The 23990-nt window shown below is 41.9% G+C and overlaps 3 protein-coding genes across 3 annotated transcripts in view; all 3 read left to right on the plus strand.

Moving 5' to 3' along the window:
• The window catches only part of LOC137246299 (general odorant-binding protein 56h-like), a 208405-nt gene that overhangs the window by 149005 nt on the left and 35410 nt on the right, over positions 1–23990 (plus strand). The window lies entirely within an intron of this gene.
• On the plus strand, positions 9742–10357 carry LOC137246297 (general odorant-binding protein 56h-like). Its single transcript, XM_067777406.1, has 2 exons — positions 9742–9879; positions 9933–10357. Exons 1-2 carry the CDS (start codon positions 9826–9828, stop codon positions 10260–10262), a joined length of 384 nt encoding a protein of 127 aa, XP_067633507.1. The 5' UTR covers positions 9742–9825; the 3' UTR covers positions 10263–10357.
• Positions 22598–23206, plus strand: LOC137246298 (general odorant-binding protein 56h-like). The gene is made up of 2 exons (XM_067777407.1): positions 22598–22733; positions 22787–23206. Exons 1-2 carry the CDS (start codon positions 22680–22682, stop codon positions 23114–23116), a joined length of 384 nt encoding a protein of 127 aa, XP_067633508.1. The 5' UTR covers positions 22598–22679; the 3' UTR covers positions 23117–23206.

Here is a 23990-nt window from a genome sequence, read left to right on the forward strand (position 1 = left end):
CATTTTTAAAAAAATTTAAAATGGGAGTGGCACCGCCCAATTGTGATAAAATCAATTTTACAAATATTATTACCCATAAATCAAAAATCGTTCAACGTGTCGTAACAGAATACGGCATGGAGGTTGGCTTTACTATAAGGAATGCTTTGAAGAAAAATTAACGAAATCGGTTAAGGACCACGCCCACTTGTATATAAACGATTTTTAAAAGGGTCGTAGCGAAAAAGACCTTTGTATCAAAAGAATTTTGCTTTCTAAATTGAATTATAACATTAAATTGAAAAACACTGAAATTTTTGAAAATGGGTGTGGCACCGCCCCTTTTTTGTCTAAGCAATTTTCAATGTTTCGAGAGCCATAACTCGACGAAAAATTAACACATCGTAATGAAATTAGGTTCATATATTTTCCTTATAGCTGGAAATATTTCTAGTAAACATGGATAAGATTGGTTAAGGACCACGCCCACTTTTATATAAATGACTCTAAAAAGGGTCGTAGGCAAAAATAATAAGTTAAGTCTTAGCGAAAAGTAGTTTTTTACCAAACGTATTTTTATTGTTCTGTTATATCTTTATTTCAAAATAAGCAGTAGGGAAATCCCCATATCTGAAGGAAAACAAAAAGTTGTATTACAGTTTTTTTAAAAATCAAAAAATCATTATAGATGCCAAGAAGAGAGAATGGTTTTACCTTGTAATATTTTTATCATGATTTTTACTATAAATGCGCTCACATCACAGTTCTCGGGCAAATCGTTTTCAAACTTTCGAAGCGCAAATAAATAATTAATATTAATTGAATAGAAAATATTCTTTAATAATAAAATGACATCCTTTATCACCATTTTGCTCGTTTTTGTGTTCGCCGTTTTTGGCATGGTAAGCGAAAAGTTGTGTGCTTTTGGAAAGAGTTGTACAATATTTAATTTCAGTGCTCAACATCCGGAACAGAGACGCGCAAACACATTGAAGATTGCGCTAAGGAAAACCATGTATCTCCTAAGGAATTGCACGATTTAGAGCAAGGCACATTGCCTTCTGAACCATCGGAAAATCTTAAATGTAGCCAACTTTGCGTTATGGTTAAGGAAGGTTGGATGGATGAATCGGGCACATTTAAAGCAGATGGAGCGAAAGCAAAAATGCCACATGATAAAAATTTTACTGCCGCTGTTGATGGATGTAAAAGCCAGGTGGGTTCATCACCCTGTGATACAGCCATGAAAATAACGCGGTGCATGATCAACCACAAATCATTGTGAAACGTTCCTGCAGAATATTTTTGAAGTTAAAACTGAAATGAATATGTTGCATGCAATTTGTTTTTTCCAAATTATAATTTATATACATAAATAGTTTTCAATACCATTAAAAAACAATCAGTGGCTTTTTTATTTAAAATCCTTTCACGGGAATGTTGTTGTTGAAGCGATCTGTACGCTCGCCGTAGTTTTGTGTCTTCTTTAATGCCAGGTTTCAGCATAAAAAGATGCACCAACCTATTTGGCTGTCTCTTAATCCAAAAACATGAAATCGAGTCGATCACCCAGTGATCGACGGCATAATAGTTCCAGTATCCTGGATGTGTACACTCTTCGAAATCTAAATATCTAATCGGGCCACAACCTTGTGCCAACGAGGAAAAGCACACGCCTCTGTGCAGCATAGAAATCGCGCGCAATTACACAAGAGACGTTTACTGTCAAAAGGCTGCTCATCAAACAGACAGCTGATAATAACTTCACTCGACTCTCACACCTGGGCCCGTATTACGTGTTACGATCCGTGATCGAAACTCTTTTTTTTTTTAAATCTCAATAGCTCTGTAATGGTGGATCGGATTATTGGCATATTTAAACTAGCAACAAATAGTACTCGTTAGATCCATAACTTATTATAATTTTTAGAAAAATTTTACAGTTGCATAGTTACATTTTTCGAATGGTTTTCAGTCACTGATCGTAACTGGTAATACGGGCACTGCACCTAAGAGCAATCTTCGACCTGACGATTTGACCGAGCAGTGGGAGTATGAAACCATTGCTTTTCAGCGAACCCGCAAAAAATAACTGGTACGACGAGGAATTTCGAGCTGATTCTGGGAAAAAGGACGCTGCCTATAGGGCTACGCTGCCTATAGGGCTACGCTGCATACCGTATATTCGTGGGGTTGTTCATCTTCTACTAATGTTACTTAAAATCTTTGCGATTAAAAATTATTTTCTAATTTTTAGTCCGGTTAGCTGTAAAAGTGAAGGTTTTCAGCTTTTCAAACTATACTCATTTTTAATTTTTTAGTTCGAGATAGTTTGTAGATTTCCAAGCTTTCGAGTACGTTCAGACTTCGTGCATTTGCTTATTCATGAAGGACTTTCACTGTTTGACTAACTTGATTTTTGCGCTGTGAAAAAATTTGGAACAAAAAACTCCGTGGCGCTTATTTTCCTATATTCATATTTGACTCCAATGAGAAACCTAGTAAAAAAGCAATTGCAAATTAGCAAGAAATTAATTCTCCGCAGCTTGTTTGCTTTTCTGTTCGTCCCACTTCAGTCAACATATGGTTATGGTCGTTTTATCGAAAGGGTCACATGGTCAAACGGAAACGTCTTGCATGGTGACTACACCATATTTTGAAGGTCTCTGCAGTCAATTTAAGTTGCCAGTTTACCTTATTACCAAATCGAATGGCTATAAGGTAAATGGGCTGTATGACCTCTTTGAAGTGGTCATAAGACTAACTGACCTTATTTCCGTGGACCTTATGCCACCCCGACTTTAAATTCTTGCATTGTTATCGGACTTATATACGTGTGCAAAGTTCCAATTAAACTCATGGCCATTTGAAGTGGTCACAAGGTCAACTGACTATGTCCTCTGAGCTTTTGTTAGGTTAGGTGAACTGACCGGTCCATGAGGACCTCACATAGACTGAATAAGTCCGTAGTGCTACAAGAAGTTTGTTTTAACGACCAAACTGAAAAACACAATCAAAAACCAGTACCTATGTTATAATATAACTCCGTCCTCTTGGCAAATACTAGAAGCTTCCTAGGATTTAAGCAACTTGCTGCTTCCAGATCTGACAACTGTATCTCTCCCGATAGCTGGAATCTTAGCCTGGCAAGCGCAGGGCAAGAGCACAGAACGTGCTCGATCGTTTACTCCTCCAGCTCGCACTTCCTACATCTGCTATCACTGACCAAGCCTAATTTAAAGGCATGTGACGCCAGAAGGTAATTTCCGGTCAGAATACCCATCATGAGTATACAGTCCTCTCTTTTTAATGATAAAAGCACTTTTGTTAGACTAAGGTTGTAAGACCTGCACATAATCTTCGACACTCTACAGGCCCGCGCTTGAACCCACGCCTTTCCTGCTTGGTCGATCATGTGCGCCTCTCGCCATCGCTTAATTTCGCTCAGTCTAATTGGGACGCCTACGGAGCAAGCTTCAAGGGATGTGACCTTTCCAGCTAATTCATCCGCTTTTTCATTCCCATCTATTCCCATATGCCCTGGGACCCAATATAGATGTATGCTTCTCCTTGTCCCGATACTCTCCAGGGACTACTTACACTCTAGCAGGCATTTAGATGCTGTGGTATGCGAGATTATTGCCTTAATTGCTGCTTGACTGTCAATATAAAAGTTAACACGATTGCAGACTGGGCTATTTTTTCCAGGGTTTCTACTACTTTGGTTACGGCTACTATTTCCGCTTGGAAAACGCTACAGTAATCCGCCAGCCAGTAGGATCTGTTTATATCCGGATCAGCACAGTACAGCACATACCCTATTCCTTCCGCTACTTTGGAACCATCTGTGTACACATGTATCGCCCCGTCCACCATTTGAGGACCCTTGCGCCAACCGTCCACCTCTATTGGGGCTTAAGATCGCCCTTGAAGCGCAGATAGGGGATCAGGTAGTATGTTCGTCTTATCATTGATGACGCTATACTACTATGGCCGTATGGTCGGCGCTCTTGCTTCCCCGAGGCACCGAGCCTGGTTGCAGTTGTTAACGCTATGTTCTTTGCCATCAGGTATACGGGTGGAATGTGCAGAATGGCATACAGTGCATCTGTCGGGGTTGTTTTGAGGGCTCCCGTAATGCTAAGCATTTAAAGTCTACATACCCCCTCTAAATTTTTAAAGCAGGTCACCAAGCCCGGCACTACCCGCTCCGTGATCGAAATGTGAGTGATGTCTCCTGGCTCTTCTAAATCGTCTCCGATGGGAAATGTGTATCGAGAAGCACCTCAAGGGATTCCTCACTATCACGTGACCATTCCTCGTTCTCTTTCTTTATTAATCACTGGACTATATTTCCCCTTGCTAGGACTTTTTTCAAACGTGCTGTTTCGCTGGAGCACTCTATGTCCCTACAGAAACTTTTCCATGAGATTCTCTTCGCTCTGGAAATTTCACACTTGTGGATCCTCAGTAGGACCCTGTATTCGTGCCGACACGCTTCGCTTTCCGCGGTCTTTGCGAGCTTAAATATTTATTTTACCTGTCTTCTTGGAAGACTGAACTCATTGCTCCACCAATTCGGCTTTGCTTTTCCCATGAATCTTCTTAGAGGGCAAGCTTCGTTATACGCAGTCATAAGCGTCCTTGTTAGGAACTCATTCGACTCCTCCAGTTTCTCCACATTGGCAACCTCTTTGTGTTCTCCCAGTTTCGTTTCAACCTGTTTCTGGAATTTATTCCAATTTGTTGACCTAGGGTTTCTAAATGTTCCTCCCTTCTCTACCCTCTTTAGGGGGATGCTGAAGCTGATATACACATGGTCGGAAAGGATGGTCTATCAAGAACCATCCAATCATACCTTGATATATCACGTTCCGAGCTCAGTATAATATCCAAAACATTGCTGGATGTTGGATTAATGTATGTAGGGACATTTCCCCTCTTGGCTATCTGCAAATTAGTTTGCAGGATGTAATAAAATAGATATTCGCCTCTCTCGTTCGTATCTGATCCTCCCCACGCATTGTGGTGCGCCCTTGCATCCGGGCCTATGACCATCCGTCGTTTGCGCCCTTCGTCCTGTACTAGTCTCTTGCACTCCACCAGTACAACCTCCGCAGCATGGGCCATGTAGCAGGATGCCAGGATAAGTGCCTGCTTATTCCATTGCTCAACGGCTACCACTACGAGTTCCCCAGTAGTGTAATTAGGCAGCATATATGAATGCAGCTGTTTCCTTCCCATTACTAAAGCTCGCACCCTTCCTTTCGTTTGCGCATAGTAAACGCCAAATCCGCGCGTGCTAAGTCAAGAAACCTTTCCTCCCAATGAGAGCCATGGCTCCTGGATCAGCGCCATGTCAAACGAACTCTACTCAAGTGTTAGGGGGAGTTCGCTCGATGCCACTTTACTCTGTTGGAATTTTATCCGTAGGACTCACAGCACCATTGGGCTGTTTGTCCCCTCCAGCACCTTCGTCGTGACGTCATCGTCCTCCCCTTGCCCTTTTGGTTTAGAGTGTTCGAAGCCCCCTTCAGTCTCTTGTAACTGTTGTGCCGGGTGTTCCTCTGTGCGACTCAGCACCACGTGACTGTTGGTCCTCTTCTAACACCTTCGTGGTGACGTCGGCTACCTCCGCCTGTCTTTTTTTCCTTAGACTTTTGAGGTCTTTTCGATTTCGCACACTTCCAGCGTGTTAGGATTTTTATCCCCAGGACCTCTTTTCCTGAGTTGCATATAAATTTTGCCTGTACCAAAGGACATTTTTCCAAGCTTCGTGTACAATATATCCTTCGCCTGCTTGTTTATTTGGAAGATGTAGAACTGACCTTCCTCCGTTGGCCGATATGCAGTAAGTACCTTCCAATCCTGTGTCGGTATTTTTGGATTCTGATTCTGCAGAAGTCGCAGTGTATCCTCCAACTTCATCACGCATGGTATCCATACCTTAACTTTTGGTCTTTATCCACCACCTCAAACCGCGCGTTCGTGCCTTCCCTTTGGATGTTTGGAACCACTTCCTATAGCCACCGCAAGCTCGCGATGTTGCCGCACGCTATCATCTTCACATAATTATACCATTCCCCGAATCAACGGTTGGGAGGGGCTTACTTGGTTGTTCCCGCATTATTTTAAGCACTAAGCTAATAAGTTCCCTTTCTACAGATCTCCATCTTTCAGTAATGATCTGTCCGAAAGGACTGCTATAATCCACAAGCGGACACAGTCAGTGACTGCTTTGCCACATCACTCATCTTCTCGGTAAAAGGCGGAGTCTTAGTGCTAACTCCCTTTGGCACCTCCAAAAAAGCCGGAGTCTTAGCTTTAACTCCCTTTAGCACCTCCAAGAAAGCCGGAGTCTTAGCGTTATCTCCCTTTGACTTATTTCCTATCTCCGTAGTTGGAACTTCCCTCTGACTCGCAGCTTTCGAGGTAGTTGCTACCTAGCAACTGGGGCCCATCTGTCTTACATCTTTCGCCCTACTTTTCTTGTCTATATGTCCTCTTCATTCTGCCATACGACGCTTCTTCCTCCTCATACCGGTTGCAAAACCCAGGGTTTCTAGCAGCAAAACTTTTGAACTGCCTTCGACCTACTTCTACCCCCTCATGTGCCCATTCCAAGCGCTCGATCTTCACTTCTGTTGGGTCGACCACTGCTCCCTGGCATTGGACAATTCTTAGTGCTGCACGGTACTGCTAGAGAGCCCTTTTACTTCCTCTGCTCCGTACCCTTCTCCACTCTTCTACTCCGTTCTCATTTGTGTGCTTTTCCAACACGGAGTTCATTGAATCAACACTACTCTCGTCCAGTATTATATACGGGGAAAGAACCGTCAGCCACAGCAGCGCCCCTAACTTTGGTAAGGCCATCAATACTTCCCGAGGTGGCCCGGTATCGAGAAGGCTCCGTTCGAAAACAGCCGAATTTATCCCCTGGCTGCAAATATTCCAATAGGCATGGTCCGCGTAAAACACTGGATTAGGGGTTGGCAGTTCTTGGTAACCGACATCCCGCCGCCCTCTCATAAGGCGAAACGGCTTAGACGCCAGTCCTAGACAGCTCCGCCTCATAGTCGGGTGATATGGAGATCGGCTAAGCCCTCACACCCACGACAAGGTGCCTACCCTAGTGAGGGTTGAGCTTATGTCGCCTCACCATCAAATTATTGCATTGTCATCGGTTCTTGATACATGTGCAAAGTTTCAATTTTAATTATTGCCATTTGTTGTGGTCATAAGGTCAATTGATTTTATGCCTTTAAATTTATATGAACTCACCATCAATTTACTGTGCTTAAAAATTCCTTAGCGGTAGAAAGTCGATTTTTTGCCGGGAAAGAAATCATAACGCTCATGAGTAGTTCCCGACTTTCAGTTTCCGTTCCGCACTCTAGGCAACGGTTTGGAAGGGTAGCAGGATAGAAATATTCATTCGCCAGCGAGGTGAATGGCTAAGAATATTGTTGCGGTAAAGCTTGCCTGCCATAACCGTAAGGTGGAATAGCAATTGGACATTTAGGTAGTTGGCTTAAAGTTACGAAGTGTAGAACACCCTAAACTTATGGGTATATCTGCTTTAACATACATACATGCGTCAGCGATTGCAATGAAAGTCACTTGCTGTCAGCACTTAGGGGAAATATAAATGGATGCTGCTGGGCACATATAAAACAATTGACCGGCCGTGCTACACTTCCCAAAACTTCCTCCCGATCAATATTACCCCATCTGGGAAAAATTGCAGGCCTGATAATACTTGGCACTCAGATTTCCTACAGAATCATGATATCCGATCACAATCTACATAACGAGGCGGAAATACGCTGGAAATGAGATGTTGATCAAATAGCGCCTACTGAATTGTTTCCTAGCGGAGCATCCATCGGTCAACTGCTTGATACACCATTTCGGTAACCACAAAAGAACGTACACTTCCCAAGGATATGTATGTGGGACCATGGCTTTTTTCGATCTAGATATTGTCGGAAGTTAAACACTACTTATCCCGAATTACCCCTTCATTCATGTGTGGTCTTTCTGCAGTGTGGCTCCACATAACACCAACCACTTATTCAAATGGGAACAACCATCAACTTTTTTATGGTCCAAGCCTATTTTAACTGCTAGTTTCTTTGAACTTCTCTTAAAGGTGTTTGAGGAAAATTTTTTAAGTAATTGGAACTAATTGGGCGGGCGACGAATTGTTATAAGACCAACAACAATACGATGGACGGACTGGAAAGATACTGAGCCGCCAAGCTCTGTTGACGTCTATAGAGCTCTTTGCATTATAAGCTAGAAAATACATAAGAACGCTGGTCTGAACAGAACATCAGAATCGTGCTTTCCGATACCGGGTCTACCCGGGAAATTAAGCATCTTTAGTATCTCAGTTGACGAGATGAATCGTTCATTGCAATAATGTTAAGGGTTTTGTTGGTGACGGAGAGTGAGTCTTCTGGTTTAGGCAAATTATAGTCCACCGGGTGCCGTCAGCAACAGAAAGGTAAAGGAAGCTTCCAAGAAGATTGAAGCCTCCAAAGTCACAAGAAAGCAGGAAACCTGAAATGATAATAATTCACACAATTTTTGATTGTTTTTATACACGCTGTATTTGTACACAGGGTATTATAACTTTGATTGGATATCGGTTGGTTAGGTATGAAGGAATCGAGATAGATACAGACTTCCATAAATCAAAATCATCAGTATCGAAAAAAATTTAATTGAGCCATGCCCGTCTGTTCGTCCGTCCGTCCGTCCGTCCGTCCGTCCGTCCGTCCGTTAACACGATTACTTGAGTAAATATTAAGATATCAGCACCAAATTTGGTACACTAGCTTATCTGGGCCCAGAAGAGATTGTTTTTGAAAATGAGTGAAATCGGATGATAACCACGCCAACTTTTTTAATATATATAACATTTTGGAAAACACAAAAAACCTGATTATTTAGTAAATAATACACCTAGAATGTGGAAATTTGACGTGTGGACTGATATTGAGACTCTTGATAAACATTTTTAAAAAAATTTAAAATGGGAGTGGCACCGCCCAATTGTGATAAAATCAATTTTACAAATACTGTTAATCATAAATCAAAAATCGTTAAACCTGTCGTAACAGAATTCTGCAGAAAGATTTTCTTTACTATAAGGAATGCTTTGAAGAAAAATTAACTAAATCGGTTAAGGACCACGCCCACTTGTATATAAAAGATTTTTAAAAGGGTCGTAGCGAAAAAGACCTTTGTATCAAAAGAATTTTACTTTCTAAATGTAATTATAACATTAAATTGAAAAACACTAAAATTTTTGAAAATGGGTGGGCACCGCCCCTTTTTTGTCTAAGCAATTTTCAATGTTTCGGGAGCCATAACTCGACGAAAAATTAACACATCGTAATGAAATTAGGTTCATATATTTTCCTTATAGCAGGAAATATTTCTAGTAAACATGGATAAGATTGGTTAAGGACCACGCCCACTTTTATATATATGACTCTAAAAAGGGTCGTAGGCAACAATAATAAGTTAAGTCTTAGCGAAAAATAGTTTTTTACCAAACGTATTTTTATTGTTCTGTTATATCTTTATTTCAAAATAAGCAGTAGGGAAATCCCCATATCTGAAGGAAAACAAAAAGTTGTATTACAGTTTTTTTAAAAATCAAAAAATCATTATGGCCGCCAAGAAGAGAGAATGGTTTTACCTTGTAATATTTTTATCATGATTTTTACTATAAATGCGCTCACATCACAGTTCTCGGGCAAATCGTTTTCAAAATTTCGAAGCGCAAATAAATAATTAAAATTAATTGAATAGAAAATAATTTTTAATAATAAAATGACATCTTTTATCACCATTGTGCTCGTTTTTGTGTTCGCCGTTTTTGGCATGGTAAGTGAAAAGTTGTGTGCGTTTGGAAAGAGTTGTACAATATTTAATTTCAGTGCTCAACATCCGGAACAGAGACGCGCAAACACATTGAAGATTGCGCTAAGGAAAACCATGTATCGCCTAAGGAATTGCAAGATTTAGAGCAAGGCACCTTGCCTTCTGAACCATCGGAAAATCTTAAATGTAGCCAACTTTGCGTTATGGTTAAGGAAGGTTGGATGGATGAATCGGGCACATTTAAAGCAGATGAAGCGAAAGCAAAAATGCCACATGATAAAAATTTTACTGCCGCTGTTGATGGATGTAAAAGCCAGGTGGGTTCGTCACCCTGTGATACAGCCATGAAAATAACGCGGTGCATGATCAACCACAAATCATTGTGAAACGTGGCTGCAGAATATTTTTGAAGTTAAAACTGAAATGAATATGTTGCGTACAATTTGTTTTTTGCCAAATTATAATTTATATAGTTTTCAATACCATTAAAAACAATCACAGTGGCTTTTTTATTTAAAATCCTCTCAAAGGAATATTGTTGTTGAAGCGATCTGTACGCTCGCCATAGTTTTTGTGTCTTCTTCAATACCAGGTTTCAGCATAAAAACATGCAACAAGCTACTTGGCTGTCTCTTAATCAAAAAACACGAAATCGACGGCAGATATAGTTCCAGTATCCTGGTCCAAGTCGAAATATCTAATCGGGCCACAACTTTGTACCAACGAGGAAAAGCACGTCTTTGTGCAGCAAAGAAATCGCGCGCAATGACACAAGGAAAGTTTGCCGTCAAAAATAATAAGCTCATCAAACAGACAGCTGATAATAGCTTCACTCGACTCTCACACCTGCACACTAAAATCAATCTTCGACCTGACGATTTGACCGAGCAGTGGGAGTATGAAACCATTGGTCTTCAGCGAACCCGCAAAAAATAACTGGTACGACGGGGAATTTCGAGCTGGTTCTGGGAAAAAGGACGCTGCTTATAGGGCTACGCTGCACACCGTATATTGGAGCGTTATCTTGAGGCGAATAGGGAAGTGAGACGCCCATTTAGAAGGAAATAAATAACAGCTTGACAGAGCTAAAAAAATAGTTGGAAAAATTTACCATAAATAACTTACTCAAAATAATATTACCCTTATTAAAATTTAAGTTATCAAAAGAACAATCAAATATAGAGTAGAAAAGCGTGGGGTTGTTCATCTTCTACTAATGTTACTATTTTCTAATTTTTAGTCCGGTTAGCTGTAAAAGTGAAGGTTTTCAGTTTTTTCAAACTATATTCATTTTTAATTTTTTAGTTCGAGATAGTGTGTAGATTTCCATGTTTTCGAGTACGTTCAGACTTCGTGCATTTGCTTATTCATGAGGGACCTTCACTGTTGGACTAAGTGATTTTTGCGATGTGAAAAAATTTGGAATAAAAAACTCCGTGGCGCTTATTTTCCTATATTCATATTTGACTCCAATGAGAAACCGAGTAAAAAAGCAATTGCAAATTAGCAAGAAATTAATTCTGCGCAGCTTGTTTGCTTTTCTGTTCGTCCCACTTCAGTCAACATATGGTTATGGTCGTTTTATCGAAAGGGTCACATGGTCAAACGGAAACGTCTTGCATGATCACTACACCATATTTTGAAGGTCTCTGCAGTCAATTTAAGTTGCCAGTTTACCTTATTACCAAATCGAATGGCTATAAGGTAAATGGGCTGTATGACCTCTTTGAAGTGGTCATACGGCTAATTGACCTTATTTCCGTGGACCTTATGCCACCCCAACTTTAAATTATTCCATTGTTATTGGACTTTAATACGTGTGCAAAGTTCCAATTAAACTTATGGCCATTTGAAGTGGTCACAAGGTCAGCTGACTATGTCCTCTGAGCTTTTGTTAGGTTAAGTGAACTGGCCGGTCCATGAGGACCTAACATAGACTGAATAAGTCCGTAGTGCTACAAGAAATTTGTTTTAACGACCAAAATGAAAAACCCAATCAAAAACCAGGACCTATGTTATAAAATAACTCCGTCCTCTTGGCAAATACTAGAAGCTTCCTAGGATTTAAGCCACTTGCTGCTTCCAGATCTGACGACTGTATCTCTCCCGATAGCTGGAATTTTAGCCTGGCAAGCGCAGAGCAAGAGCACAGAACGTGCTCGATCGTTTCCTCCTCCAGCTCGCACTTCCTACATCTGCTATCACTGACCAAGCCTAATTTAAAGGCATGTGACGCCAGAAGGTAATGTCCGGTTAGAATACCCGTCATGAGTCTACAGTCCTCTCTTTTTAATGATAAAAGCACTTTTGTTAGACTAAGCTTGTAAGACCTGCACATAATCTTCGACACTTTACAGCCCCGCGCTTGAACCCACGCCTTTCCTGCTTGGTCGATCGTGTGCGCCTCTCGCCTTCGCTTAATTTCGCTCAGTCTAATTGGGACGTCTACGGAGCAAGCTTCAAGGGATGCGACCTCTCTAGGTAATTCATCCGCTTTTTCATTCCCATCTATTCCCATATGCCCTGGGACCCAATATAGATGTATGCTTCTCCCTGTCCCGATTCTCTCCAGGGACTACTTACACTCTAGCAGGCATTTAGATGCTGTGGTATGCGAGATTATTGCCTTAATTGCTACTTGACTGTCAATATAAAAGTTAACACGATTGCAGACTGGGCTATTTTTTTCCAGGGTTTCTACTGCTTTGGTTACGACTACTATTTCCGCTTGGAAAACGCTACAGTAATCCGGCAGCCAGTAGGATCTGTTTATATCCAGATCAGCACAGTACACCACATACCCTATTCCTTCCACTACTTTGGAACCATCTGTGTACACATGTATCGCCTCGTCCACCATTTGAGCACCCCTGCGCCAACCTTCCACCTCTATTGGGGCTTAAGATCGCCCTCGAAGCGCAGATAGGGAATCAGGTAGTATGTTCGTCTTATGATTGATGACGCTATACTACTATGGCCGTATGGTCGGCGCTCTTGCTTCCCCGAGTCACCGAGCCTGGTTGCAGTTATTAACGCTATGTTCTTTGCTATCAGGTCTACGGGTGCAATGTGCAGAATGGCATACAGTGCAGCTGCCGGGGTTGTTTTGAGGGCTCCCGTAATGCTAAGCATTTATAGTCTACATACCCCCTCTAATTTTTTAAAGCAGGTCGCTACTAGATACTTTGTGCAAAATTTCTCCTGTAGAGTCACACCTCCTAATTTAGGCCTGATCCAAATTGGGACCTTGTACCTCTTTGTAAACAAGACCATATCCGTCTTATCCGTGTTGACTTTCAACCCGACATTTGATGCCCAGGTATGAATATCCCGAAGAGCTCGATCCATCAAAGAGCTAATCGTTGGAAGGCACTTTCCACTTATGACAATTGCAACGTCATCCGAGTAAGCCGTAAGTTTTACGGGTCCCTCATCAAATAGCCTGAGCAGTTGGTTGTTGAACGGCATCCACAGCAGAAGTGATAGTACCCCTCCCTGCGGCGTTCCCCTGTCCTCTGATTTCGTGGCCTCGTACAATCCCCATTGTGATGTAACTTCCTGTAATTTAACATGCAGCCGATCCATCTGGTTAAGGCTGGATGTACTTTAATTAAATTAAAACCATCTATAATCGCCCATTTTGCAACATTATTGAAAGCCCCGGCAATGTCCGACTCCTAGAGCATACTCCTTATATTCCAGGGATTTCTCTATGCTTATTACCACCCTACGCAATGCGGTGTCTACCGACTTGCCTTTGGTGTACGCATATTGTGTTATGGAGAACAGCTTTTCATCCGCGTTGGACTTTATGGGTCTATAATCTTTGCCATACACGTGACCGATCTTTCCCGCCTTTGGTAGGAATGCTACACGAGCAGTTCTCCAAGAGTGCGGTACATGATTCAGTGTTATGCACCCATCTAATATTATTTTAAGACATTCCTCGACCGCCCTACTTGAGACTTGTAGCATGGCCGGGAATATACCATCTGGGCCCGGCGATTTAAACTTAGAAAAAGTTTTCACTGCCCACTCGATCTTGGTATCGGTCACCAAGCCCGGCACCACCCGTTCCGTGATCGAAGTGTGAGTGATGTCTGCTGGCTCTTCTAAATCGTCTCCCGATGGGAAATGTGTGTCGAGAAGCACCTCAAGGGATTCCCCACTATTACGTGACCATTCCTCTTTCTCTTTATTTATTAATCCCTGGACTATATTTCCCCATGCTCGGACTTTTTTCAAACGTGCTGTTTCGCTAGAGCACTCTATGTCCGTACAGAAACTTTTCCATGCGATTATCTTCGCTCTGGAAATTTCACACTTGTGGATCCTCAGTAGAACCCTGTACTCGTCCCGACATGCTTCGCTTTGCGCGGTCTTTGAGAGCTTAAATATTTCTTTTACCTGTCTTCTTAGAAGACTGAGCTCATTGCTCCACCATGGCGGCTTTGTTTTTCCTCTGAATATTCTTAGAGGGCAAGCTTCGTTATACGCAGTCATAAGCGTCCTTGTTAGGAACTCATTCGGCTCCTGCAGTTTCTCCACATTGGCAACCTCTTTGGGTTCTCCCAGTTTCGTTTCAACCTGTTTCTGGAATTTATTCCAGTTTGTTGACCTAGGGTTTCTAAATGTTCCTCCCTTCTCTACCCTCTTTAGGGGGATGCTGAAGCTGATATACATATGGTCGGAGAAGGATGGTCTATCAAGAACCATCCAATCATACCTTGATATATCACGTTCCGAGTTCAGTATAATATCCAAAACATTGCTGGATATTGGATTAATGTATGTAGGGACATTTCCCTTCTTGGCTATCTGTAAATTAGTTTGCAGGATGTAATAAAATAGAGATTCGCCTCTCTCGTTCGTATCTGATCTTCCCCACGCATTGTGGTGCGCCCTTGCATCCGCGCCTATGACCATCCGTCCTTTGCGCCCTTCGTCCTGTACTAGCCTCTTGCACTCCACCAGTACAACCTCCGCAGCATGGGCCATGTAGCAGGATGCCAGGATAAGTGCCTGCTTATTCCTTTGCTCAACGGCTACCACTACGAGGTCCTCAGAGTGTAATTAGGCAGCATATATGAATGCAGCTGTTTCCTTCCCATTACTAAAGCTCGCACCCGTCCTTCCGTTTGCGCATAGTAAACGCCAAATCCGCGCGTGCTAAGTCAAGAAACCTTTCCTCCCAATGAGAGCCATGGCTCCTGGATCAGCGCCATGTCAAACGAACTCTACTCAAGGGTTAGGGGGGTTCCCTCGACGCCACTTTACTCTGTTGGAATTTTATCCGTAGGACTCACAGCACCATTGGGCTGTTTGTCCCCTCCAGCACCTACGTCGTGACGTCGTCGTCCTCCCCTTGCCCTTTTGGTTTAGAGTTTTCAAAGCCCCCTTCAGCCTCTTGTAACTGTTGTGCCGGGTGTTCCTCTGTGCGACTCAGCACCACGTGGCTGTTGGTCCTCTTCTAACACCTTCGTGGTGACGTCGGCTACCTCCACCTGTCTTTTTTCCCATGGACTTTTGAGGTCCTTTCGATTTCGCCCACTTCCAGCGTGTTAGGATTTTTATCCCCGGGACCTCTTTTCCTGAGTCGCATATAAATTTTGCCTGTACCAAAGAACATTTTTCCAAGCTGCGTGTACAATATATCCTTCGCCTGCTTGTTTATTGGGAAGATGTAGAACTGACCTTCCTCCGTTGGCTGATATGCAGTAAGTACCTTCCAATCCTGTGTCGGTATTTTTGGATTCTGATTCTGCAGAAGTCGCAGTGTATCCTCCGACTTCATCACGCGTGGTATCCATACCTTAACTTTTGGTACCGTGGGGATTTGCTCTTTATCCACCACCTCAAACCGCGCGTTCGTGCCTTCCCTTTGGATGTTTGGAACCACTTCCTATAGCCACCGCAAGCTCGCGATGTTATCGCACCCTATCATCTTCACACCATTATACCATCCCCCGAATCAAAGGTTGGGAGGGCTTACTTGGTTGTTCCCGCATCATCTTAAGCACTAAGCTAATAAGTTCCCTTTCTACAGATCTCCATCTTTCAGCAATTATCTGTCCGGAAGGACTGCTACAATCAACTAGCACCACAGTCAGTGACTGCTTTGCCACATCACTCATCTTCTTGGTAAAAGCGGAGTCTTAGTGCTAACTCCATTTGGCACCTCCGAGAAAGCCGGAGTCTTAGCGTTATCTCCCTTTGGCTTATTTCCTATTTCCGTAGTTGGAACTTCCCTCTGACTCGCAGCATTCGAAGTAGTTGCTACCTAGCAACTGGGGCCCATCTGTCTTACATCTTTGGCCCTACTTGTCTTGTCTATGCGACTACCCTGCCTCGCGGCTCTAGGACGGGGTCCTTTCTGCCTATTGAAAGCAGGCTTCCCGCCTTCCGCCGAACTTTGCCTCTTCATTCTGCCATACGACGCTTCTTCCTCCTCGTACCGGTTGCAGAACCCATGGTTTCTAGCAGCAAACCTTTTGAACTGCCTTCGACCTACTTTTACCGCCTCATGGGCCCATTCCAAGCGCTCCATCTCCACTTCTGTTGGGTCGACCACTGCTCCCAAGCATTGGACAATTCTTAGTGCTGCACGGTACTGCTAGAGAGCTCTTTTACTTCCTCTGCTCCGTACCCTTCTCCACTCTTCTACTCCGTTCTCATTTGTGTGCTTTTCCAACACGGAGTTCATTGAATCAACACTACTCTCGTCCAGTATTATATACGGGGAAAGAACCGTCAGGCACAGCAGCGCCCCTTACTGTGGTAAGGCCATCAATACTTCCCGAGGTGGCCCGGTATCGAGAAGGCTCCGTTCGAAAACAGCTGAATTTATCCCCTGGCTTCAAATCGTCCAATAGGCACGGTCCGCGTAAAACCCTGGATTAGGGGGTTGGCAGTTCTTGGTAACCGACATCCCGCCGCCCTCCCATAAGGCGAAACGGCGTAGACGCCAGTCCTAGACAGCTCCGCCTCATAGTCGGGCGCTATGGAGATCGAACAAGCCCTCACACCCACGACAAGGTGCCTACCTTAGTGAGGGTTGAGCTTATGTCGCCTCACCATCAAATTATTGCATTATCATCGGTTCTTGATACATGTGCAAAGTTTCAATTTTAATTATTGCCATTTGTTGTGGTCATAAGGTCAATTGATTTTATGCCTTTAAATTTATGTGGACTCACCATCAATTTACTGTGCTTAAAAATTCCTTAGCGGTAGAAAGTCGATTTTTTGCCGGGCAAGAAATCATAACGCTCATGAGTAATTCCCAACTTTCAGTTTCCGTTCCGCACTCTAGGCAACGGTTTGGAAGGGTAGCAGGATAGAAATATTAATTCGCCAGCGGTAAAGCTTTCCTGCCAAAACCATAAGGTGGAATAGCAATTGGACATTTAAGTAGTTGGCTTAAAGTTACGAAGTGTAGAACACCCTAAACTTATGGGTATATCTGCTTTAACATACTTACATCCGTCAGCGATTGCAGTGAAAGTCACTTGCTGTCAGCACTTAGGGCAAATATAAATGGATGCTGCAGGGCACATATAAAACAATTGGCCGGCCGTGCTACACTTCCCAAAACTTCCTCCCGATCAATATTACCCCATCTGGGAAAAATTGCAGGCCTGATAATACTTCGCACTCAGATTTCCTACACAATCATGATGTCCGATCACAGTCTACATAACGAGGCGGAAATACGCTGGAAATGAGATGTTGATCAAATAGCGCCAACTGAATTGTTTCCTAGCGGAGCATCCATCGGTCAGCTGCTTGATACAACATTTCGGTAACCACAAAAGAACGTACACTTCCCAAGGAGATGCGTGTGGGACCATGGCTTTTTTCGATCTAGATACTGTCGGAAGATAACACTACTTATCCCGAATTACCCCTTCATTCATGTGTGTTCTCTCTTCGCTGTGGCTCCACATAACACCAACCACTTATTCAAATGGGAACAACCATCGGCTTTTTTTTTGGTCCAAGCCTATTTTAACTGCTAGTTTCTTTGAGCTTCTCTTAAAGGTGTTTGAGGAAAATTTTTTAAGTAATTGGAACTAATTGGGCGGGCGACGAATTGTTATAAGACCAACAACAATACGATGGACGGACTAGAAAGATACTGAGCCGCCAAGCTCTGTTGACGTCTATAGAGCTCTTTGCATTATAAGCTAGAAAATACATAAGAACGCTGGTCTGAACAGTACATCAGAATCGTGCTTTCCGATACCGGGTCTACCAGGGAAAGTAAGCGTCTTTAGTATCTCAGTTGACGAGATGAATCGTTCATTGCAATAATGTTATGGGTTCTGTTGGTGACGGAGAGTGAGTCTTCTGGTTTAGGCAAATTATAGTCCACCGGGTGCCGTCAGCAACAGAAAGGTAAAGGAAGCTTCCAAGAAGATTGAAGCATCCAAAGTCACAAGAAAGCAGGAAACCTGAAATGATAATAATTCACACAATTTTTGATTGTTTTTATACCCGCTGTATTTGATTGGATATCGGTTGGTTAGGTATGAAGGAATCGAGATAGATATAGACTTCCATACATCAAAATCATCAGTATCGAAAAAAATTTAATTGAGCCATGTCCGTCTGTTCGTCCGTCCGTCCGTCCGCCCGTCCGTTAACACGATTACTTGAGTAAATATTGAGATATCTTCACCAAATTAGGTACACGATCTTATCTGGGCCCAGAATAGATTGTTTTTGAAAATGAGTGAAATCGGATGATAACCACGCCAACTTCTTATATATATAACATTTTGGAAAACACAAAAAAACTGATTATTTAGTAAATAATACACCTAGAATGTGGAAATTCGACATGTGGACTGATATTGGGACTCTTGATAAACATTTTAAAAAAAAATTAAATTGGGAGTGGCACCGCCCACTTGTGATAAAATCAATTTTACTACAATAGTAACATTAAATATTGTAACGAATTTACTACAGTTGCTCTTATTTGCAACCTTTTGCTAACGTTCGAATCACTAAACTGTTGAATAAATATCTCCACTATTGAATAATGCAAAATGGCGTTTATTAAAGTACTTCTCAATAACACTACTATTGCTCGCCAGATAGCGTCTTAAATCAAACTGATTATCGTGCCTCTACTGTTGCTGCCTTTTATACTGTGTGGTTTCCTCGTTGCATAGTTCTAGGCTTTTCTATTCTAGAATTTACTAGTTAGTTACCTGCTATAAAATTGCTACGTTTATAGCTTCTCATATTCGTATTTGTGAGTGATGTTTGCACAAACCATTGCCTACTTTTGGAAGCATCTCGAATATATGCATGTGTTTTTGCGTTCTCTCCCCGTTGCTTGTATGGACATATGGGTAGACATAATGATTGAATTATTGATGAACATACAAGTCACTGCTTATCATCGGCTTAGAGATGATAGTATCCCTTAGTGCTGCTAATACTCGTTACACTGCACTCCACCTAAGTCTGATCGTCGCGATCAGACAAATCTCTCGATCTAAACGCTGCTAGCACATCCAAATGAACCACCCTTCTATTTCGTGGTTTCCCAATGGTTTGTATGCGGTCGATGGTTTCACTAGTCTTCTTCGCAACTTTGTACGGGCCTTCCCAACTGCACCAAATTTTGGATGGAACACCTTTCCGCCGGAGAGGGTGGTATAGCAGTACCAAATCTCCCTCCAAGAAACTTTCCGAATTGTATTTCTTGTCATACCTGTGTTTCATCCTACTACTAATTACCCTTGGCCGTTCCCTCACAATCTGCTCTTTGGCCAATGAACTACTTCGCAAAGCTTTCGCTTTACGTATTGGCTTCGCATAATCAGTATCTTTCCCACCGTTCGCAAAAGTAGTGCGCCCTGGCTTGAAACTACCCTCGCATTCATTCTGGGAAATTCTTTCCTTCGTTTTTGTGCGTCCCTTTGTTTTTGTCTATGCCAGTATCTCTCTCGCAAGTATTTCTGATTTCCATTAATTGGGCCAATTCGATCCATCAACCTTTACCTTTGACTTTCGTGCTCTTTGTCGCGTCTTTTCCACCAGTACTCGATTACTGCTGAACCCTTTCTCCAAACTGAAGTTAAATGGCACATCTTGGTTCTCATAGCGCATAATTCTTCTTTGCATATCGATCCTGATGTCATGGTCAACTCAGAAGTTCACTCCCAATATGACTTCATCAACGATCTCTGCCACAACGAATTTGTGTAGAACCGTGACATTACCAATTAAGACTTCACATGTCACTTCTCCCTGGACTTGGTTATACTCGCCACTGACCGTACGGAACCTTGATCCAGGTAATGGCTTTACTCTCCTGTTGACCAAATCAGATCGGATCAAGGAATGAGATGCGCCCTTATCTACAGTCAATGAATGCTCCTTGCCATCCCCTTTCCTTTGACGGCAATAATGCTCAATTTTCTTACAATTTGCGACACAGGGCACAGGTATCACAGGACATTCAATAACTGGAGCAAGTTTTAGATCTTTACATCCGGCTCGCTCTTGCTTATCTCCTCCAGCTTTGCGTTTACGGCCATCCAAGTTAGAACTACCAGGACCGGTGCTGCAATGACGAGCAATGTGACCTGGGTTACCGCACTTGAAACATTTGGTTGCACTATTTTTCTTCTGTTGGTCCCCTTCAGTGCTTCCAAATTGTGTCTACCCAGTCTGGTCTTTCCACTTCCACACGGCATGCTTTGAAAACTGGCTTACAAAGAAACGAAGCTGTTTCCTGAATCAGAGCATGTGATATCGTTTCTGTGAATGTAAGTTTTGGGTTTGCGTATGTCGCTCGCTTCGTTTCCACGTTCCGTATGCCATTTATAAAGCTCTGAATTTTTACTCTTTCGGTATATACCACGAGTGCGTCCGCTTTTGCTAAATGTGCCAGCCTTTCAACATCCGACGCAAACTCTTTCAATATTTCACCAGGCCTCTGGAAGCGTTTCAGTAATTCCATTTGGTATATCTGTCTCCTATGCTCATGTAAAATCTCAGCTGCAGGCCCTTTCAATGCAATGAACCGTACAGCAATTTATCATCCGCATTTCAGTTGTTCACTGCTGCGGTCTTCTCAAACTGTAGCTTGAAGACCTGGAAAGGAACAGAACCGTCAAAAGATGGAGTCTTCGTATTACGCGCTAAATCAGCCGTGCGCTTAAGTTGCAATTCTTGTATACGGCCTCTCAAAGCGTCCAACTCTGCTCGAATTTTTCTTCAAACTGCATTATTTTTTTCGTCCATGCGTGCTGTGATTCTAGTTGAGATGCCAGTTGAGATGTTATATCTGTCTTTTCGATTACAGTTGGGATGACATTTGCGACGACATTTATGAAATACGTGCCTCCTGTGCTTCCAGTTGGGATGATATTTGCGACGACATTGAAGTTACTGCCGAAGTTTGTGCAGATATTACAGCCAATATCAAGTTCAAGTCTGTGCTGGTAACTGTCTGCGATGCTTCGTTTTTCTCTTCAGTTTTTGTTGTCTCCTCGCCATCAAGAGGAAAGACATACTCTACCACGTTAATAACCTCTAATTCCATTGCCTTTCGAAGTCGTGCCTGAAGTTCGAGTTTATTGCCGGTTGTATTCAATCCACGGCTCTCCAACTCCTTCTTCGGTTGCTAGATCTTCAATTCACTCCACTTTGCCATGTCCAAGTTGTATTCGAAGTCTTCGGAATTTATTCGACAATTCCTCTTCTGACACCAACTGTAACGAATTTACTGCAATTCCTCTTATTTGCAACCTTCTGCTAACGTTCGAATCACCAAACTGTTGAATAAATAAATCCTCTATTCAATAACGCAAAATGGCCTTTGTTAAAGTACTTCTCAATAACACTACTATTGCTCGCCAGATAGCGTCTTAAATTAAACTGATTATCGTGCCTCTACTGTTGCTGCCTTTTTAACTGTCTGGTTTCCTCGTTGCATAGTTCTAGGCTTTTCTATTCTAGAATTTAATAGTTAGTTACCTGCTATAAAATTACTACGTTTTTAGCTTCTCATATGCGCGTGTATTTGGGAGTGATACTTGCACAAACCATTGCCTACTTTTGGGAGTATCTCAGATATGTGCATGTGTTTGTGTGTTCTCTCTCCGCTGCTTGTAGACATAATGATTGAATTATTGATGTGCATACAAGTCACTGCTTAGCATCGGCTCAGAGATGATAGTATCCCTTAGTGCTTCTAATATTCGTTACACTATTAATCATAAATCAAAAATCATTAAACGTGTCGTAACAGAATTCGGCAGATAGGTAGCCTTTACTATAAAGAATGCTTTGAAGAAAAATTAAAATTAATAAATTTTTTTATCTTATTTTTTTAAACAAAATTGGCTTCATATATTTTCCTTATAGCAGGAAGTGTTTCTAGTAAAAACGGATAAGACTGGTTAAGGATCACGCCCACTTTTATATAAATGACTTTAAAAAGGGTCGTAGGCAAAAATAATAAGTTAAATCTTAGCGAAAAATAGGTTTTTACCAATCGTATTTTTATTGTTCTGTTATATCTTTATTTCAAAATAAACAGTAGGGAAATCCCCATATCTGAAGGAAAACAAAGGGTGGTATTAAAATTTTTTTAAAATCATAAAATCAATATGGCTGCCAAGAAGAGAGAATGGTTTTACCTTGTAATATTTTTATCATGATTTTTACTATAAATGCGCTCACATCACAGTTCTCGGGCAAATCGTTTTCAAACTTTCGAAGTGCAAATAAATACATAATTAAAATTAATTGAATAGAAAATATTTTTTAATAATAAAATGACATCCTTTATCACCATTGTGCTCGTTTTTGTGGTCGCCGTTTTTGGCATGGTAAGCGAAAAGTTGTGTGCTTTTGGAAAGAGTTGTACAATATTTAATTTCAGTGCTCAACATCCGGAACAGAGACGCGCAAACACATTGAAGATTGCGCTAAGGAAAACCATGTATCGCCTAAGGAATTGCACGATTTAGAGCAAGGCACCTTGCCTTCTGAACCATCGGAAAATCTTAAATGTAGCCAACTTTGCGTTATGGTTAAGGAAGGTTGGATGGATGAATCGGGCACATTTAAGGCAGATGAAGCGAAAGCAAAAATGCCACATGATAAAAATTTTACTGCCGCTGTTGATGGATGTAAAAGCCAGGTGGGTTCGTCACCCTGTGATACAGCCATGAAAATAACGCGGTGCATGATCAACCACAAATCATTGTGAAACGTGGCTGCAGAATATTTTTGAAGTCAAAACTGAAATGAATATGTTGCGTACAATTTGCTTTTTGCCAAATTATAATTTATATAAATAGTTTTCAATACCATTAAAAACAATCACAGTGGCTTTTTTATTTAAAATCCTTTCAAGGGAATGTTGTTGAAGCGATCTGTACGCTCGCCGTAGTTTTTGTGTCTTCTTCAATACCAGGTTTCAGCATAAAAACATGCACCAAGCTACTTGGCTGTCTCTTAATCCAAAAACACGAAATCGACGGCAGATATAGTTCCAGTATCCTGGTCCAAGTCCAAATATCTAATCGGGCCAAAACTTGGTACCAACGAAGAAAAGCACGTCTTTGTGCAGCAAAGAAATCGCGCGCAAAGACAAGGAAAGTTTGCCGTCAAAAATAATAAGCTCATCAAACAGACAGCTGATAATAGCTTCACTCGACTCTCACACCTGCACACTAAGATCAATCTTCGACCTGACGATTTGACCGAGCAGTGGGAGTATAAAACCATTGGTTTTCAGCGAACCCGCAAAAAATAACTGGTACGACGAGGAATTTCGAGCTGATTCTGGGAAAAAGGATGCTGTCTATAGGGCTACGCTGCACACCGTATATTGGAGCGTTATCTTGAGGCGAATAGGGAAGTGAGAAGCCCATTTAGAAGGAAATAAATAGCAGCTTGACAGAGTTAAAAAAATAATTGGAAAAATTTACCATAAATAATTTACTCAAAATAATATTACCCTTATTAAAATTTAAGTTATCAAAAGAATAATCAAATATAGAGTAGAAAAGCGTGGGGTTGTTTATCTTCTACTAATGTTACTATTTTCAAATTTTTAGTCCGGTTAGCTGTAAAAGTGA

Source organism: Eurosta solidaginis, chromosome 3 (genome assembly GCF_040869045.1).
Source record: "Eurosta solidaginis isolate ZX-2024a chromosome 3, ASM4086904v1, whole genome shotgun sequence".
Lineage (NCBI taxonomy): Eukaryota > Metazoa > Arthropoda > Insecta > Diptera > Tephritidae > Eurosta > Eurosta solidaginis.

What these genes read in the sequence shown, in the direction of transcription:
- LOC137246297 (XM_067777406.1), top strand. Translation starts at nt 9,826, where the DNA reads ATGACATCTTTTATCACCATTGTGCTCGTTTTTGTGTTCGCCGTTTTT. An exon ending in TGTTCGCCGTTTTTGGCATG is followed by an intron (nt 9,880 to 9,932) that starts GTAAGTGAAAAG and finishes ATTTAATTTCAG; the next exon opens with TGCTCAACATCCGGAACAGA.
- LOC137246298 (XM_067777407.1), top strand. Translation starts at nt 22,680, where the DNA reads ATGACATCCTTTATCACCATTGTGCTCGTTTTTGTGGTCGCCGTTTTT. An exon ending in TGGTCGCCGTTTTTGGCATG is followed by an intron (nt 22,734 to 22,786) that starts GTAAGCGAAAAG and finishes ATTTAATTTCAG; the next exon opens with TGCTCAACATCCGGAACAGA.